The sequence below is a fragment of the Homalodisca vitripennis genome, chromosome 2 (assembly GCF_021130785.1).
Source record: "Homalodisca vitripennis isolate AUS2020 chromosome 2, UT_GWSS_2.1, whole genome shotgun sequence".
Taxonomy (NCBI): Eukaryota; Metazoa; Arthropoda; class Insecta; order Hemiptera; family Cicadellidae; genus Homalodisca; species Homalodisca vitripennis.
The window spans coordinates 3062501-3082549 of NC_060208.1; the positions used below are offsets into that span (position 1 = coordinate 3062501).

The window sequence follows — 20049 nt, forward strand, 5'->3', positions numbered from 1 at the left end:
CATCATTAGCTATAAAGTTCCTTAATGCAAATAAGATTAGTTTAATATATATTGAGTTTAAATTTACTTGATTAAATTTATTTTATCAAAATCAATAAATTAAAAAAAAAACTATGATATACCATAAAATTCACTTTAGATTAGTTGTAGTAACAGTTAGCTGCAACAAGTCTATTATCTAAAATAAACTAACTTTGGTTTAAATTGCAGAAGCTGAAACAGTGACATTTCAGAAAAAGTTCAGTCATAACCTATGACAAACAAATTTGTGAAATAATAAAAAGCTCTACTAAGATCTTCTCTATGTCAGATCAAGACATTCCCAAAAACTGCTGATTAATTGAAAGGGCATTTGAGGAGACAACATTGCCTTCCATCATAAACAAACAGCAGGGCTCTGTCTCACTTATCATATCAAATGTAATAAAGACATAATACTAATACGACAGTGACAGTTGACATGTAGATAATCAGACAAGAGTATACTGATGCCAGAGCGTTGATCTAATGTCGTTCTGTGACTCTGTGACGCCACTGAGTTACAACCACTATACACTATAGCTCACGTTTCTAGGTCATTTGTTTGTAAGATACGTTTGTCAGAGTGACTCCAAAAAGAATATTCAAACATACTTTATTTATCATTTGTACCATTTTTAATTACTTTTAAAAATACAATATGGTGTTATTACAAATAATCTAAAATCGAATTAATCCTATATGGATAATGAATTAATCCTATATGGATAATGAATTAATCTATATGGATAATGAATTAATCCTATATGGATAATGAATTAATCTATATGGATAATGTGATTATCTCACCTAGTCTACCCTAATCTATGTCTGTTTTATTATAAAAATTGGTTGAAAATATAGTAAATTTTGTATTAGTAAAGTATTTGGAATTTTGCATACATGCTTCATACCTGCTGAGGTTGGTTTTGTTGTAAAACTCTAGGAAATTATATTATGTTGCTAATTTGTTTCTAATAAATAACTATGATAGTGTTCACAGCTATTATGGTCTCTGTGACACAACCTTAACACACTGCCACGATACCCGATTCTGCAGATAATAGTATAGGCAACCGATCTTTGAAAAAGTAGTTACTAGAACTTTTAACTTAGTTTTATAAACTGATATTATTGTTAGTTGTTACTATTACTCTTGGTCTAGAACATTTTATTACATTATGCATTTTGGCATCATGCCACTTTCATAGTGCACATTGATCCTCAATATAATAAATACTTATTAGAACATTTTAAAAACCTAATAATGTTAAACTTGTTTTTTAATGACAACTGTAATTTTGAATTTCTCAAAAATTGGGTTACTTAGTTTGAGATTTTGATTTAGGATATTTTAGGGATCTTTACTATAATTTAAATAAATGTGTAATTCTTTTGCAATAAATTTTTCTCCTTTTATTTTAATTCCTAAAAATTGTTACGTTTCCTTGAATATCTCTGTAATTAATTATGGTAATTCTTTGATAGTTATTCACCAAAATTTTGTTCCATTATAGAAATTTTATTTGATATCAGTGCTTGTAGTATTCTTGAAATTCCGTTCTGAAATTGCTAACAGTACAATATAATAAATAGCTGTGATAATAACAGCAGTTCACGTTATTGACTCTTGACATCTTGTATGCTTCTTGTTGCTAGTTTTTTTATTATATGTTTTCAATTAATTTACACACTATTTCTTGATTTGTAACTAACTAAAGATTTTTAATTCTGAAAGGATTTTTATTGATATTCATCTTTTTAAAGCTTTGATTGATTTAGAGAACATGACAACTATACTGAGCTAAATGTTGTGACTCTGTTCCAAAGAGGTACACTATTGATGGTCACCACTTGGCAAACATTCAACAAACATATTGTTCGTCAAACCGAGTATTTCTTTTTTCAAAAAATGTTTAGATGATTGTCAAACAAATTATGACGTTCACTGTGAATTCCGTGTCCTGTTGTCAGTGAAAATGAATGTCGGTAGACACTGGCATTCACTTGCTTGAACTGTTGTTTCTGCTGCAAATATAGTTATCAGTATCAATGGTTTCGTCAGTGATGGCAGAGGCAGTTCACTTCTGGCTGGCTTATACTATCCATACACTAATAAACATACACTAGCAACACATCACTAACCGCAATATGTCAAGATATTAGGACGTAAAGGTAGATCAATAGGTCAAGTCCACTGCGAAGGATAACTGTCAGAGTTGGATCGCTTTTAAGTGTTAAAGGCAGTTTCCAGCCTGAACATAACTTCCTGCCCACTTTGACTGAACAGGCTGGTAAAGAGTTGGCCTATCCTTCTTCCAAGAAAAATGACTGAGATTAATGAACAAAATCCTTCTTCATGAATTTCAACGGGAGGCAGCCCCTTACCTTACCCATCCAAAATATCCTGTCACTCCGAAATCAGTGCAATAGTTCCTTAAGGGAATTTAAAAAAGGGACCACCAATAAGTACAACCAATTAACAGAACCATGTGATGGTACCACACATTCTTATCTAGAGTTTACCAAAATGGCTGGCATTAGTCTTTAACAAGTTCACAACAAAGTGTATCCCACTGGTTAAACACGATATTTCAAAACTGTCACTGTGTACTCAATTGGGTACACACCGTGTTTTCGTAAAACGCATTGTGTACTCAATCGGGTACACACTGTGTTTCCGTAAAACGCATTGCGTACTCAATCGGGTACACACCATGTTTCCGTAAAACGCATTGTGTACTCAATCGGGTACACACCGTGTTTTCGTAAAACGCATTGTTTGCCCGATGGGGTACATGTTGCTATGTATTTCCTTAACCTGTTGGGGAGTACTGACGGCTATAACCGTCATCCTACCTAGTGTATACTAGAGTAAGCAAAATTATCCTTAATGAACTCCAGGGAGTAAAGAAAACATTTTTGTTGTTTTCATTCAAAATGTATTGAAACCTTACAAAATATAATAATGCATTTTTTGGATGTACAACTTGATAAATTCATACATTTTGTTTTTTTTTAGAATTTTACAAACGTATGATAGTGTTCAAAAAACGGGTACACACAAATTGCTACTTCACATTTTGTGCACTCATACGCAGTTTCTTTCCTTTTACGCTCACCCCGTGTTGTATTTGAACACACAAAGCAGCGTTTTAGCTTCCTTCGGCCATTTTCCCTTACTGGTACTGGGCGGGGGAAATGGCGCCCTGACAAGCGTAGCGGCTGCTGGGCTCCGCCCAACGGACGCGTCACAGCTGCGGCCTCTTCTCTTGGTGCAACATGTGCTTCCAGTATCTGTCTGATAACGTTAATTCGGAAGTCCATGATGTGAACCTTAGTATTTGGGTTTTTTGATTCCATGTATAGCCTATAAATGGACGTGGCACGAGAAAATGACAGAACATTTGGCGGCAAATCTGTGATTATGTATTCCGTCACTAGGAGCCAGCACCGTACATCAATAATTACTTTGAACATTTCACAGTCGAAATAGTATGTAAGAATGCCACTAGAGTGCATACACAGTTGCAATATTGATTGTTTTGGCAACCCCCTCATGGACGGTCATAACCGTCAATACTCTTTTGGGATCAAACGGCTACGACCGTCTGTACTCTTTTGGACTTTTAGCGACTTTTTATTTGATTTTTTTCCATTGTTACACTTTTGACATCAAAGATTGTCTATTGTCTAACTGTAATGTAAGTTCATTAATGTAAATTGTAAACTTTGTTATTAACAAAATTTATTGAATCTGTTTTTAACTTTTTTTATTTATTTATAAATGAGTTCAAGTGGTAATTTTAATAGTTCGAATTTTAAACATTAGTGTTGAAGGTCTACACCTCTTACTGTTGGTACTGAATTGTTTTTTTCCTGTTTTTGTGTATTTCTATTTGATAACTTGTGTATTTTAGTTGATCACTTTTTAATTTTTAACTTTAGAATAATGTTTATCTTTACATTACAAATACATCAACCACTTAACGGAGAATAATTATATTGTAATATAGATTTTATTTATAATACATGTTCACTATATTCATGACAATGTCTATTGTACACTGGTGTATTTAATGACAGTAAAGCTTCTTGATTCTTGCTTTTTAAAGGTGTTTGACCCACTTATAAAAACTGGTATCACTACAGCATATTTTAATTTTTCGGGAATACCCCAGTATTGGAACTTAAATTGGTTAAGTGAACTGATACCATCAGTGCCAGGAGATGTATTATTTGTTCAATAATTCTAATAAATCATTAGGAAGAACAGAACCAACAAACATTGATTGCACTTGATACTCTTTAGGGAAATAATGTGTCAAAACTGGGATCAAGATTCTTATCTAACTAACTTATTTACTCTGTTTATAAAGAAATTATTAAATTCAATTGCTATTATATTTAAGTCATTAGTTAACTTATTAAGTCATTAAATAACAGCCTCATTCAATTGTTTAAGCATTGTGTTTTAATTATATTCTGTTTATTACATTCACTTAAAATGTTTTAAAGTTTACAATAGGACGAAATCGAGACCTTTTTGTAAGTTATAGATAACAATATTTTGTAAACTCGTTAAAACAGCATAGAAGATAATTCTTGTTTGTCATTCAATTTGAGGTTAGATATTCAAATAAAACAGACAAAAAACCAGGTTAAATAAGTGTTATTCAACTATTAAAACAATCTGTAAGCTATATCTAAGAGATTTTTCATAAACATATTTTTGAATTTACCATAACGTTTTGCTCCAGTGAGACTATCCAGGGACAATACTGACTTTGCAACAAGTGTAAGAGCGATATTCATTTTCAATGTGCTGGGATATTGAAGACCATTTGGTAAGCTAAGACACTGAGGGAGAAGCAGGAATGGGAATGTAAGAAATGTAGAGCAAGTACGACTCGTATAACCGGCCTAGAAATGTAGAGCAAGTACGACTCATGTATAACCGGCCTAGAAATGTAGAGCAAGTACGACTCGTGTATACAACCGGCCTAGAAATGTAGAGCAAGTACGACTCATACAACCGGCCTAGAAATGTAGAGCAAGTACGACTCGTATAACCGGCCTAGAAATGTAGAGCAAGTACGACTCATATAACCGGCCTAGAAATGTAGAGCAAGTACGACTCGTATTACCGGCCTAGCTCTGAATAAGTGAATTGCTCTCAGTATAATAATAGATGGGTATGCACATGTTTGGACCATATTAATATTGGGCTAGATAAACCTAGTTTGGAAGCTACATATACATCTTTTGTGGTAGAAGAGAAAATTGCTGACCATTTTTGGACATGTGTGGTAAGTAAATTGAATGTTAAAGATGTTAAATCAAGTGTCAAAATTAGTCAAGAGATTATAGATACAAAGTAAACGCAGGTGTACAGCAATATATAGATACAAACAAAGTAAATGCAGGTATATAGCAGTATAATTACTGGCCTATACTAGACATTCAAGATCCAGTAGAAATTTATAAATTTATTGTTGAATCCTTCAAAAAAGTTTACAGTCAACTGAAAAAGCTATCAACACTAAGGGGATAAAATCAGCAAATTTTTGGTACAATGTATAAATAAAAGATCTTGTAAAAATTACATTTGTAAGAGATTAAAAAGAGATCACTATAATTTAAGGCTAAAGGAAATATTTCAAAGTGCAAGAACAGACTAACTTTTAGGATCAGGGAGGCAAAGCGAAAATATTATTTTTTTTAATGTACTGATAATGGTATAAACAAAAGAGAAACTTGGAATATAATCAATCAGTTTCTCTCCCAAAAACATAAATCAAGTATTTTAGATAATATCAAAACAAATTTTCAAAATTAAGGAGGATAATAAAGTACAAGCCATAGTATAAGGTGTCAAAGAGAGTTACATCAGTAGAAGATATTAGTGAAGAGATGGTAAGAGAATCCTTTGATTTAACAGAAAACATAAAAACTGGGAATTATTTAATAAGAAAACAAATAAGTATGAAATTATTTAAATGTCCTGATAGAATTAGGGCTAAGAATATAAAACATAACATGTTTTACCTAAAGAATGTGCTGGTTTACTTAAATAGAACTGTAGACTCTGATAACATAACGGAAAATGACCTATCTAAGGCCCATTTATAAAAAATGGAAATAAAAAGGAGGTTTTTTTGCTATAGGCCAGTAGGCTTTATTTCAGTTATAATGGAAATATAACTAAAAAAAAAATCAACTATCGACTTACTGGAAACTTAACAAATTATATAAATAAAGCTTTGCATGAGAAAAAATTGTTATGGCAGTGGCAACACATCTGTCAAAGGCTTTTGACCTAGTGAATTATAAAACGATGATACAGAAGTTGAAGGATATTGGAATAAGAAATAAATTGTTAAGTTTATTTTCAAATTACCTTGAAGATAGAAAACTAATAGTAGTCATAGGACAGTACATTAGTGGTAGTTACACTCAAAATAGTGGTCTTATACAGGGAAGCATAATATCACCTACATTATCTAACATCTATTTAGATGATCTAGCTAGTATGAAATATACTATATTGCTCAATCTTGCAATATGCAGATGTATTCTTTATATGACTCATAAAGATTTGTCAATGTGCAATAGTATGCAGGAAGATTTAAATTTAGTTGTTAAATACTTTTTTAATAATGGTACAAAAATGGGGAAAAAAACTAAAGATATTATATTTGGAAACCCAAGAGTTGTAATCAATGTTAATATTCATAGAGAACTGTTATTATATTGTCATAAAATTTAATGTTTAAAAGGTAGCAACCAATGATAATGCCAAAAACTTATTTTTAATAACAGTCTAAAACATCTTAGTTCAAAATTTGGACTACAGGCCTAATATGAAATTTAGTAAACATATTGATGCACTCACTACTAAGCTGAGATGTATTTAATTTATTCATCAGAAAATATTTTCAGGTTTTAAAATTATATTAATATTTATATACATTAAATTTTGAGATGGAAAACTATTAAAACCATATCGATCTTTGAAATATCTGTCACACTATTTTGTCCCACATTTTGCTTTCAGTCCTTTGGATGGAATATCGATGATTTGATATCATTCAATTAATCATCATCTTATTGTGTTGGTGGCCACTTAGAGGAGAGTTTAATAAGCGGCCTACACTCGTTATTCGATTGCTATTAGCGAACAATTCGATGTATTATCCAACTTCGATGTATGTAAAAATCGTACAAAATAAGAGTTATAATAAATTACCATAACAAGAAGAATCTCGTGCATTACAATTTTAAATAGAAATTTTACAATAACATTACAAAACAACAAAACCAACTATGGTCTAGACTTAGATATCAAGGAAACCTTACAATATTTATAATTTGCTTGATATCAATAAGTAACACCTTTGGTGAAATGGAGGAAAGAATTCTCCCCATGTGTTACTAGGAGCCAAACCCACATGTTAAAGCTACTTAAACAAATCTTGTTGCCTGTGAGAAATATCTTAGATATTTTCTCATATTCATCGCCATTTTCAACGTCTCAAAATATTAGTTACTCCTTGTTGTTTATTGTTTTTGTTAAAATTACTAATAAGCTGAAATCATATGATAAGTGAAATAAATTGTAATATCGAATTATCCTTAGGATAAAAACAATTGAACCATTCGATAATAGCAATCAAATAGAGAGAGAGAGAGAGAGAGAGAGAGAGAGAGAGAGAGAGAGAGAGAGAGAGAGAGAGAAACTTTATTACATAAGCTTTGAGCTTAGAAATGGTGTCACAAGATACATTATTTTAAAATTCTCAAGTCACATCTTTAAACAGTTTTTGAGTTTGATGTCTTCAGCTTGTTGGCCTTCTATCACAGCGGGCTACAAACTCCTCAATGCTATACACAGGGTCCTCAAGCATCCACTTCTGAAGTCTTCTCTTGAGTGTCTTCGGGTTCCCGCATTTTAAGTCCACTGGAAGGAGGTTAAAAAGTCTGGATCCAGCATATGACGGCTTCTTAGAAAATCTGGAGGTTCGGTGTACAGGGAGATTGAAATTCTCACGGTTTCGGGTGTTGTGTTGATGCACATTTGAATTTCTTGGTAAGTTAAGGGTAGTCGAAAAGGCAACAACCTCACAGATGTAAATGGCAGCCAATGGAAGGATTTGGAGAGTTCTGAAGACATCCCTGCAACTATCTTCCCTCTGAAGGCCCCCAAGAACTCTAACAGCACGCTTTTGAAGAACAAAAACTCGCTGGGTGTTTTCCTTTGAACAATTTCCCCAGAAAATTATCCCGTACCTCAGTTGGGATTCAACAAGTGCATGATATGCTGCCCGTGTTGCATCAACTGTTCCAACACTGTTGATTCTTCTCAGGGCAAAGATGGAAGAGCTGAGCCTTTGGCAGAGGTAGTCGATGTGGGCGTCCCAACATAGTTCTTGATCCAGGATTATTCCGAGGTGTTTGGTTGACTCAGTAACCTGAATGTCTGGAGGACAGGTGATGTCATTTTTAAATTTGCCAAAGAATACCTGTTGAGTTTTGTTTTCATTGAAAACCAGGTCATTGTTGGCGCAGTATTCCATGGCTTTACTGATAGAGATAAAGTTGCTGATCTCCAGAGGCTCCAGTTCTCTGTTGCTGGTCAAGAGCACCGAGTCATCTGCAAACATGACGGTGTGGCTGTAGGTGTCCATGTATTTGGGGAGGTCTGCTGAAAAAAGTGCAAATAGGACAGGGCCCAACACAGACCCCTGGGGCACTCCTCTAGATACACCCAACAACTCCGATCTCACTACACTAGTGGTTTCCTTAACAGTATGTTTGATCTCAACTAGCTGCTGCCTGTCAGAGAGGTAGGATCCAAACCAGGCGAGTGCTGATTCAACTATACCAAAAGTTCGAAGTTTTTCTAAGATAAGCTGATGGTCAAGGCAATCAAATGCCTTGCTGAGATCCAGGAAGGCTGCGCAGACCGTGTTCCCCGCTTCTAAGCTGTCAAGGAAATAACGAGTGTAGGCCGCTTATTAAAGTCTACCCGCCACTCATTATACTGCAGCCATAAATATGGTTTCAGTGTAAAAGGCCCACACAGTTAGGACTAAAACGAATGAGACTACGTTTTATCACTTAGCCAGAACCCTACAAACTCCAGCCAGTAACAAAGTTCAGTACTTCCCAGAAATTTCAAGCGTTTGACTACGTAATAATATACCACCCCCTCCTCCTCATCAAATTAAAGAAGTATGGTTTCTCTGATGGCTGTGTTAATTGGGTCGAGTCTTACCTTACTGGAGATCAGCAATGTGTGAAAGAGGGTAACACAGGGCCCCTTTTATTCTCACTTTATATAAACAACGTCACTTCAATTATAACACATTCAAATTTTCACCTTTATGCCGATGATTTGCAAATATACTTTCACTGTTTACCAAACGAACTAGCCACTTTTGTGTCAATAATCAACTTGGATATAGAAGCCATTAACTTTTGGGCAACACAACAAGGACTGAAACTAAATAAAAACAAAACGCAAACAATGATAATTGGTAACTCGAGAATGATAAAACAAATCAATCTTGACACCGCACCGAAACTTAAACTTAACAGTTGTAAACTAAATTACCAAAACAAACTGAAAAATATTGGAATAACTATGAACACAAATCTTAAATGGACTGACCAAGTTATGATAACGTGTAGAAGAATCTTTGCTGGCACCCACAGTTTGAAGTGGTTTGTATTGTACCTGCCATTCTATGTTGCTCATTAAGACTCTTATACTACCACACTTTGACTTCTGTGACGTCGTGATGAATGACAACCATTGAGCAATCGGACAGACTCCAGCGTGCTCAGACCTACTGTATTAGATTTATTTTTAATCTCAGACATCAAGAGCATGTTACACAATATTTTCAGAAATTGTCACTCATGAAACTTCATCGACTACGTAAATTCCACATACTTTCTATTCTATATTTAATCATCAAAACCAAATATCCTGTTTATCTGTCTGATAATTTCAACTTAATCTCTGATATTAGTGAATGGCCTACAAGAAGTGGAACCACATTAGCCTACTATCAATGCCAATCCATCGATCATCATTTTTTAATAGGTCCTTCACTGTTGAAGCTTGTCGTCTTTGGAACGCTCTCCCCGATGATATTAGATGTATTGAGGACCGTGCACGCTTCGGGGCGAGGGTTAGGGGCTTGCTGCTGGGGGGCCTGTGGGGGTGACGGGTGGTGCTGCTTGTTGCGGTCATGTGGTTAGAGGGTGTATTAAAGTGATGGAATGTCTTCTTGTTATTCATTTTGAATTTTTCTTGTATTAACCCATTGCGGATCGTATTGTTTTGGCGCGCGGGCACCAGCGGGCGCGAATTAATTCACGGTCAGCCGCCGCACGAACAGCAATGGTGCGCCACATCGTATCGCTTGTTATTGTATACTAGAAAATTAAGCTGCGAAGGTTCAGATGGAACATGGGCCTGCTGGGGTATTCGTGATGTAGGAACGATAACACGCGAGCAAGGTTACGGCGTGGCACTAACCTCAAAAGTATTATAATAACAACTGAGGAAAACACCCAATCAGAAGTGCTAAAAAGCAGAGAGTAAACTCATATGAATGATTTTTCAACTTCGACATACAACTGCGATCTGTAGGATATTTATAAAACTTTTGAAAACTCTAAACGTAGACCGTTGTTAAACACTATTAGTAGACAAGTGAAGACGATCGCCCGATCTATCAGACATTAATAGAACTATTTGGAGGGAAATTTAAAAGCAGACCGCTTTTGCGACCTGAGCTCGTCACCGTGCCGTTAGGCCCGGCCGCTGCGTGACGAGCCCAGCTCGTCAGTGATCCGCAATGGGTTAAATTACAACATAATATATAAACTTTTCTTTTGTATTTTAAGTTTGAAATTCATTTTAATATGTAGATTTTTACTTTAAGGTCATTTAATTTTGTGTAGGTTAAGAAATTTTGTTATTTTATTTTTAAATTATAATTTACCGAATTTGTATTAAACTACTGTAAATTGACTGTATATAATATGAGATGGTACTTTGGGATTATACCGACCACACCAGTATGAAGAACACAAAAATACAAATTTATAGAAACAAACATGATAGAACGAAAAAACAACTCTTTAATTACAAAATTACAAACTTACAAGCATTTCCGGGTATTGTGATCAGTATTGTTGTCGCTGTTATCTTGTCTTTCTCGAGAATCCCGATTACGGCAGGCCGCGCGGCATCACATGATTATTTAAGTTTTTTGCACGGTACATAATTGCCTTTCCATTATAATTCAATTTATATTTCTGATCAGCCCCTCTAGAATTTGATATTTTACTGATAGGTACTATCTCGTGGGATGTTTTTCTTTCGTTGACATCAGCGCGGGGCCGAAGCCCGCACTGATGGCCGGAGGCACTCGCATTTTGGGTGGCGGAGTGTGATCAAGAATAAAAACAAGTTTTTAATGGTTTTTTCAATAAAGAGTTTTTTGTTTGGTAATATTTGTTTTTGTTCAATTTTTGTGTTTGGAGAAATGTAGGGGTAAAACACGGAAGTACAACAAAGCGACGCACCAGCTGAAGGGGCGGCGAGACTCTGCAATCACGTTATCTACTAGACCGCTCGACTTTAACCTCTGTCTGAGGATGGGGAGGGGTTTGCGATAAGACAATTCCTGTTTTATATTGACGAAATATTGTTCTACGCTAATCTAGTAATCAGTAGAAGCAAAATGTCAAATAACGATTCTCTCTGGGTGTGGTCGGTATAATCCCAAAGTACCTATGAAATTGAGTGGTAGAGAGGACCTGATAGCCCTAACTCTGCCTCTTTAATAAAGGCATTGGGTAGGGTACGATAAGCGTACCCGGTTTTTTTATATTTGGACACGTCAGTCCCGACTCGTAGTCCCGACTCGTATACAACTTGAACTAAGTACCTGTACTACACAGTTAACATATAATCATCGATATCTAATATTCACATCTCAAATCTTAGACTATCAATCGATATAAAAGTATCTGTAGTCCTCAATAACAATCATATGTTTTAAATTTAGGGTAGGGTCCAATAAGCGGACCCGGTTTTTTATATCGAAATTGGCAAACGATATTACTTAATCATAACCATCGATATAATCAATCGATACTGATTAATTATTTTTAACAATCAACTTAAATAATCTATATGAACAGCTGTAAACACTTTCAAATAATACAATTAAGGTAATACTTTAAATTTCACATAAGTAACATTGTGTATTAACCCTTTTACTGCCGACGTCCGACATTTCGGACGTCGGCATTTTTGCCGAAAACGCCAACGTCCGATATGTCGGACGTCTGTTTTTGTTATTGTTACTGGCTACTGTTATGTTCAAATGCCGAAATATTCGGTATTTTGGTTGTTTAGGAGGAAAGGATAATGAAAGAAGCCATTTGAAGAACTTTGGCTTTCTATTTTCGTCGTCTTTGACTAGAATTGACGAACTACCTAGACAGCTGTCAAAACCAGATGATCGGGTTAGATTACTGAAATCTTCGTTCATTGTTGTTGTTTACAATGTTATCGAAAGTTTTTTGAAGTGTTACTTTTGTTGATCAAGGATAAAATGAGTAAAAGAGTTACATCTAACTCTCCTGTGAGTGAGGGAACAATAATTAACAGTCTAATCGATGGTGGTGTACAAGTGCAAGACGAACTGAGTGACAATTTCCTTCAGAATTTGTCAGATTCAGATGCCGAGAACGATTCTGATATTAGTGTTAGGGCTATTGATGACAATCAAAGTGATGTGGATGACACTGATGACGATCCTGACTTTATCTTACCATCAGATAATGAGGAGTTATTAGATAGTGAGGGGGATGTGGCACAGATAAGTTTACCTTCAACTTCCACTGGTAGGCCTAGAGGAGGCCTACCAGTTTTGGGAAAATCCTCATAGTGCAGCTATGTTTCAAGGTAGCACCTTCAAATTTGGTATATGTTCTAAGCAATTGCTCTAGTTTATAATGATATCATGCTCAAAATTTTAGTATAATTTTTAAAATAAATTATCAGATGCCAAACACAATTTTTATTTTTTTATTTATTTTTTATTTACATAATTTTTAAAATTAAATAATGAGTTTGTTTCAAATTAAAATTTCTTTTTATTACTTGAAAAACAGCATTTAAATACGAGTAAATAAAGTAAAAATTAATGCAAATCTAATGAAAAATAAAAAAGATACAGCATTTTTTGTAAATGAATGCACAACAGCGATTTTCCCCCTTGGCAATTTTGACTGGTACGATAAAAAAATGGCCGGCAGTAAAAGGGTTAAAAATGGCTGTCAATCTTAGGAAGCTTCACGAAATTGCTTTAAAAGACGATAAAACATGTTTTTTATGGCTTCAGAATGTTGGGTTAGTACCATAGATTACAATAAGACCAATAGATAGGACATCGGGTGCTCGCAGGTGAAGCCACTGCGGAGCGGCTAATACTCAACAATATGGCGGCGCGGGCGTGAGTCACCCTACTGAGGAGCGTCGCCTTGCACCCCCGCTCTTCACTTCGCCCATGTCGAGCTTACTGTAGCCACCTGCTATACAAAGAGTATGTACAGGCCAATGATTGTAAACTTATGTACTTTCCAGTTTACAAGATCACCTAGAAAGACTGTTCGGGTACATTCGTTCTCGTGGAGGCTTCAACAACAACCCATCATGCAGAGAGTTCACTGGTGCCTTTAAAATAATTCTACTTCATAAAGAGCTACATGAGACGGAAACAGGAAACACATTGATTCTGAACAAAACATTGAGTTTGGTTAAATGTAAAAATAGGGGGGGGTTTAGTGCAACTGTCAGAGGCTGTAGAAAAGCTCTGTTTAATTGCCGAGTCTGTTGTTAAGTTTAATTTGAACAAAGGAGACACCACTTCAATCAAAAATTTAACTGAAAAGATGACGTCATCAGTAATGAAGAAATGTATAGGAATGGATTTGTTTCCAGGGGACCATTTCCTTGACAATGGCCCCGAACAAAGCCATTTTGTACTTCTTATAAAGGCAATAGCTAAGAAATATTTTAAGTTGAGACTACACCATTTTTCAAAGAAATTCAATGAATCAATACACAAAACCAAACTTAGAAATTATCTCTTGAAAACAGTTACGTTCATGGGGCAATAGTTGGTCCATTGAATTTTAAAGTGTTAAAGTTTTTCAATTGTATTGCATTTTTTGTCTTTTGTTTTGTTTGTCATCATGGTTGGAAATGGTCACCTAAAAACAAATCTATTTCTATATTTTCTTTCTTTTTAGCGCAATTTCAATTGAAAAAGGTCAATAAACTAACATTTATAATATATGACTTAAAAGTTCCTTCTCTTCTCAACTGAGTATTACAGATTAGTTACAATTAACTGAGTTGTAAAGTTGAAACTATATTTTATTTTACGTTTAAGTAATTTTCCATACTTTATTATAATTAATCTATAAATCTTACTTATTGCCTTACTAATTGTACAATAAATGTTTACAGACTTAACAAAATATTTTATTAAACCTTTATACACTTTGTTAAAATATGTAAACATAAACTTTAGATATTGTGTTTTGGGATATTTTGAGCTGAAGGATTATAAGGTTTAAAGTCATGTTTCCCTCATCTAATAATTTACCCGCATATACAAACTTTGCTCATATTATAGTATAGGTTATATGCAAAAAATAAATAGCAAATAAACTCTTAGTTATACTTGTTTAGAGTATTGACTCAGATTGAATTCCTTCATTAATTACATAACTTATGTGATTTTATTTGAAGTAATTACTGTAAACAAGTACAAATAAAGCGTGTTCTACTCACTTTTTATAATATGCTATAATGTACAATACGAGGAAAAAGATGGCCCGGCACGGACCGCACGGAGCGTTGAGCTCTAAGCGGTCACGGCACTCGTAAACTAACGTCTCACAAACAATAACTTTCTGGCCAATCCATAAGAGCTAATTAAAAAAGAAAATATGTTCCGAAAACTTCAACTATTTAACAACATTTTCCACCGTTTTTAATCTTGCCTGACCAAAAAACGGCAAAAGTAGCAGCCGACTAACTTTTTTATGTCAAGTTTTAAAATGTAAACATAATTCTCAAATTTAATTAATTATTTAAATTGCAAAACTAAATTTTTTGAACATTTGAATGATACCACAGGCATCCATAGCTTATTGACTACACTCATACGAAGTTTCAAAGTATTTTCTTTATTCTAAGTAGGGTAGATCACGAGTTGATTGAAACGGGAGAACTGCATTTTTACACTAATCGGAGCGTAGTTTTGAGTTTCTATCGCACGACAACATGGCGGACCTGGCTTCACCTACCCCAATGTTGGCAAGATAGGCATAGCCCATCTATTTGGTCTTATTGTAATCTATGGTTAGTACCTAAGAATCCATTATGTGATATTTGTGGAAAGGTAACAAATGTAACTGTCACAGGAGCTAACATGGTCGTCTTCAGATGCAAAAAAGAAGGTAATGGTAAAGGTTATTTGTTACATCATTAAATTCACATTTTAATTTAAAACATATGATTGTTATTACTTTTATATCGATTGATAGTCTATGATTCAATATGCGAATATTAGGCATCGATAATTATATTCTTCGATATAAAAAACCGGGTCCGCTTATTGGACCCTACCCTAAATTTAAATATGAATTTAATATTTACAGTGATCAAACAAATTATTATAACCAAAATTATGAAAACTGAAGACGACCATATTTGCTCCTCTCAGAGTTAATGTTGTTTCTTTCCCACAAATTTCACATAATGGGATTTTCGGTACGAGTCCAACATGTTGAAGCCAATAAAAACATGTCTTATCATTTTTTAAAGCAATGGTGTGTAGTTTTCTAAAATTGACTGCCATTTTTTATTAATAAATGTTATTATGTAAAATTGAAATATTACCATACATGTATTATTTGACAGTGTTTACAGCTGTTGATATAGATTATTAAAGTTAACTGTTCAAAATAATTAATCAGTACCTATTGATTGATTATATCGATGGTTGTGATTAAATAATATCATTTGCTAATTTCGATATAAAATACCGGGTTCGCTTATCATACCCTACCTAAGGCACTTTTCATTTCATTTCAATATCATTGTTATCTATTTACTAGCAATTTTAGCAATGTTGCAGATCACCCCTTCTCTGCAAGAATATCAGTTATAATTGGAGATTGTCTAGTAGTTAGAGAACTGAATTTTCTTTAATTATAAAACAGATATTGTATAGTATAAATCAACAAAAGATTCCTTCAAATCCATTATTATAAAATGAAATGATAACGAATCTGAAAAAAATTTAGTGTTATTGCTGACTCAATTGACACTGACTAAATCTTTTCCTTGATAAAAATTAGACTGTAATAATTTAAAGAGTAATAAATTAAGTAGTGGTTTGCACTAATTGAAGAGGCCTAGTAAGAATCCTACTGTACAAGAAACTACGTGTTCAGTTATGGAGTTACATAAAATCAGAAGCAAGTCTGAGGTTATGATTGTTCTAGAAGCTTCACAGCAATGTGTAATACTTTTGAAATTCACATCTGTGCTACTCACCATTCTCCTGCATGAATCAAAACACCTCCGTTTGCATGAGCTGTATTTAAAGACATTTTGTTAAGCTGACATACAATTTATCCTATTGCACAACACGAGCACTCACTGAACCAAGCAAATAGAGTTCGTTCTGACTCTTTTTCGGTTTTGACAAAAATGACAATTCTTTGAATTCCTACTTGATGAAAGCTGTACATCAGCTGATTGAGGTTTCTGCAAAATGACGTAAAAACTTTAGTTACAGCAAGGAATGCAAAGAGGTTTGAGATATGCTTCAAAAATAAATCTCTTAAAGATTTGGATATCACATCATTCACAGAATTAAATTCAGTGATACAGCTCTTTTCCAAATAAACTTGAAAACCAACCAGTCGAAATTAAATGTTGTCCATTTCTCTCTCCGACAGCCAAATCCAGAGCAGCCTGCCGTTTTTGTTGATGAAGACCTTTTAGAGGAAACTAATTCCATGACGTTTTTTGGGAATGCTCCTTGATAAGGGACTGACCTGGAACGATAATTTAGATAACGTATATGCTAAAGCTTCCTCAGGCATTCAAATTCAAATTCAAATTCTTTATTCAGCATGTAGACAGAGTTAACATGGTTAAAATGGTTGTAAGTCATTTAGAATACCAAGGAATTGCTCGGGAAACAAATAACTGTTTTTCGTTGAGTGGTTTCTCTTTGACTTCGATTTGCATTTATTAATAAACAATGATCTCGAATCCAAGTGCATTTTTAGATTTATTCGGTGTATTTAATGGATATCTTTCCAACATATTTAATTTCCGTGCCCAAAAACTACGTTAGATCTAAAGAATGGTGACCTTGTAAAATAAGTATATGCCAAGTCAACAAATCATAACAAAATATAATAATGTCTCTCGATAAAATAATTTTACTTTTTCAAGTTTACACTATCTTATCAGCTAAAAAGTCCTTAACAGAATAGTAAGCCTTCTCGATCAACAACCATTTCAATTTTTTTCTAAAAACTGTGTAATCTTGGACTAATCTTAAGCTTAATGGAAGACTGTTAAAAAGAATTACTGCTGAATATTTTAAATGATTTTCAAAAAATGAGGTGGAGTATGGCGGGATATTGGCATATAAAGGCATACATGCCTTGCGAAAACTAGCAATGTTCTTAAAGTCCCAAGAGTCTTAAAGATGGCTTATTATGGCCTTATCTATGCACATTTAGCGTATGGATTAAAACTTTGGGGAGGTTGTTCCAAAAGCAAAATGGAGCGAGTTTTTAAACTAAAAAAAACTGTAAGAGTAATTGGAAAGTTAAACTTTAGAGAGTCGTGATAGGAATCTTTCAGGGAGTTGGGATGGCTGACTTTACCCTGCCTCTATATTTCTGAGGTGATCATGTAATGCTTCTCCAAGTGTGTCTTGGTTCGTGGCAGAGAAGTTCACCAATATGAAATCAGAGGCAGGGACAACTTCAGAACACAGCAACACAGACTGATGTTGTCTCAACACCTCCCGCAACAAGTTGGTGTCAGACTAACCAACAGGCTCCCTGAAAGTGTAAAAAATTAAAACAACACAAATAAATCTAAAACTCATCTCAAGCGCCTTCTGGTGTCTAAAGCTTTTACTCTGTTGAAGAATTAATAATGAGCCGCTGGGAAATTTAAAATCAAAATTCAGCAGCAGGATCTGATGTCGGAATGGATGTGTCTCTGTGAAAACGTGTACATGGTTTTTTTACAAAATGTGTTAAAGTTGACGATTGTAATACAATGTCAGAAATGGTTTAAATGCAATAAATATATTATTATTATTACTTTGTTATCTGTGTTAGCCATATATAACATATAAGCAAGTTGTCTATTTTAACAATGTATCATTGCTTATTTGTATTAACGGTTTGCCTATGTATGAGTATATAATATATATATATATATATATATATATAACGTGCTTTACTCACTAGTCATATATTCACATGTTTTAACTAGAGCAATGTGTTAAATAAATGATAATGTTTACCTCACACAAATATAATTATTTTATACGTGTAGTGGCAGTGATAAGTAATCTTGATTGTTTAGTGGTCTTTGAACAACCTTCCCCTTCCACTATCATGTAAGCTATTTCCGATACAGTACCTTTTCCTTTGCTCTTGCTCTTATTCAGTTGTTCAACGTCGGAGTTGCGCGTAGATAATACTGTGCGCAGGAATCAATGAGAATTTTCTTGAAAGCATGCGTGCTTGTATATATGGAGAGTGCGGTATGGTTGTAAGTCATTTAGAATACCAAGGAATTGCTCGGGAAACAAATAACTGTTTTTCGTTGAGTGGTTTCTCTTTGACTTCGATTTGCATTTATTAATAAACAATGATCTCGAATCCAAGTGCATTTTTAGATTTATTCGGTGTATTTAATGGATATCTTTCCAACATATTTAATTTCCGTGCCCAAAAACTACGTTAGATCTAAAGAATGGTGACCTTGTAAAATTTAAATAATTGCTACAAAAATGGATGAGAATTTAAGTCGAGGATATATTCAGCTGGGTAAAGCCCGCGGTGCCAATGACTTTAGATTTACTAATGGATTCAGTCACCTATCACCACCAGTAGACAAATTCAATGGGATATACTTAGCACTGGTGCTTGCAGGAGTTGGATTCCTTCTACCATACAATAGGTGGGTGGCAGTTTATTTTGAAGTTATTTAAAAAAGCATTTTGTGGTTAGTGTTTCTTAAATTTAAATGTATAAGAATCCAAAAATGCATGTCACTGAATAATATTATATAAACATTGAAATAAACTTTATAAATGTATACAACTCATGACAATACATCTTTTTATTTTTGAAGGTGGAATTAACATTAATTTAGATTTATTGGTATTTATTTACAATACCGTGACCATGAAAAATGGACTTTTTTTCATGGATTGGGCATTTATAGCCAAGTATTATTATCACAGGTGCATATAAACTGGGGGGAAAGTATATTATTGTATTATATTGATGCCTTTCGGGCATTATTGCGTTAAAAACGGAAAATAACCGACAAAATTTTGTCGAACAACACTTGGAGGGTTAAGGATCAGGGGCATCACGTGATCTGGGATTCGACTTTTGCAAGCTCGAGTTAATTTTTTTTCTAAAAGAGCAAGCAGTGCGCAGCGGGCAGGCATCGTTGACAGGATTAACGTCATCATTTCAGTAAAATTGCCAGAGGTACTGTCAAAAACAGAGTTTTCAGAGGATTTAAAAAAATCGTAACTCCTTTGATTTTCGTTGCCGACGAATTTTTTCTTCACTATTGTTTTCAGGAAGAATTGTAGTTTTCAGGAAAAAAATGAACATACCTTTCCATGGTCACGATATTGTAAATTG

The 20049-nt window shown here is 34.2% G+C and overlaps 2 protein-coding genes across 6 annotated transcripts in view; one reads left to right on the forward strand and one right to left on the reverse strand.

Annotated features, from left to right (window-relative positions):
- Window positions 1-16850, reverse strand: part of LOC124356050 (WW domain-binding protein 2) — a 66174-nt gene extending 49324 nt beyond the window's left edge. For 2 of the 5 annotated variants that reach the window (XM_046807212.1, XM_046807208.1), the window contains exon 1: window positions 16682-16850. In XM_046807212.1, the coding sequence (XP_046663168.1) occupies window positions 16682-16737 (56 nt within the window). In that variant the 5' untranslated portion in view covers window positions 16738-16850. The remainder of the gene's footprint in view (window positions 1-16681) is intronic. The other 3 variants (XM_046807209.1, XM_046807210.1, XM_046807211.1) reach the window with 3 other exon arrangements.
- Window positions 16851-19178: 2328 nt separating this feature from the next.
- The window catches only part of LOC124356051 (equilibrative nucleoside transporter 4), a 65005-nt gene continuing 64134 nt past the window's right edge, over window positions 19179-20049 (forward strand). The window contains exon 1 of the mRNA XM_046807213.1: window positions 19179-19348. Coding sequence (XP_046663169.1) covers window positions 19179-19348 — 170 coding nt within the window. The remainder of the gene's footprint in view (window positions 19349-20049) is intronic.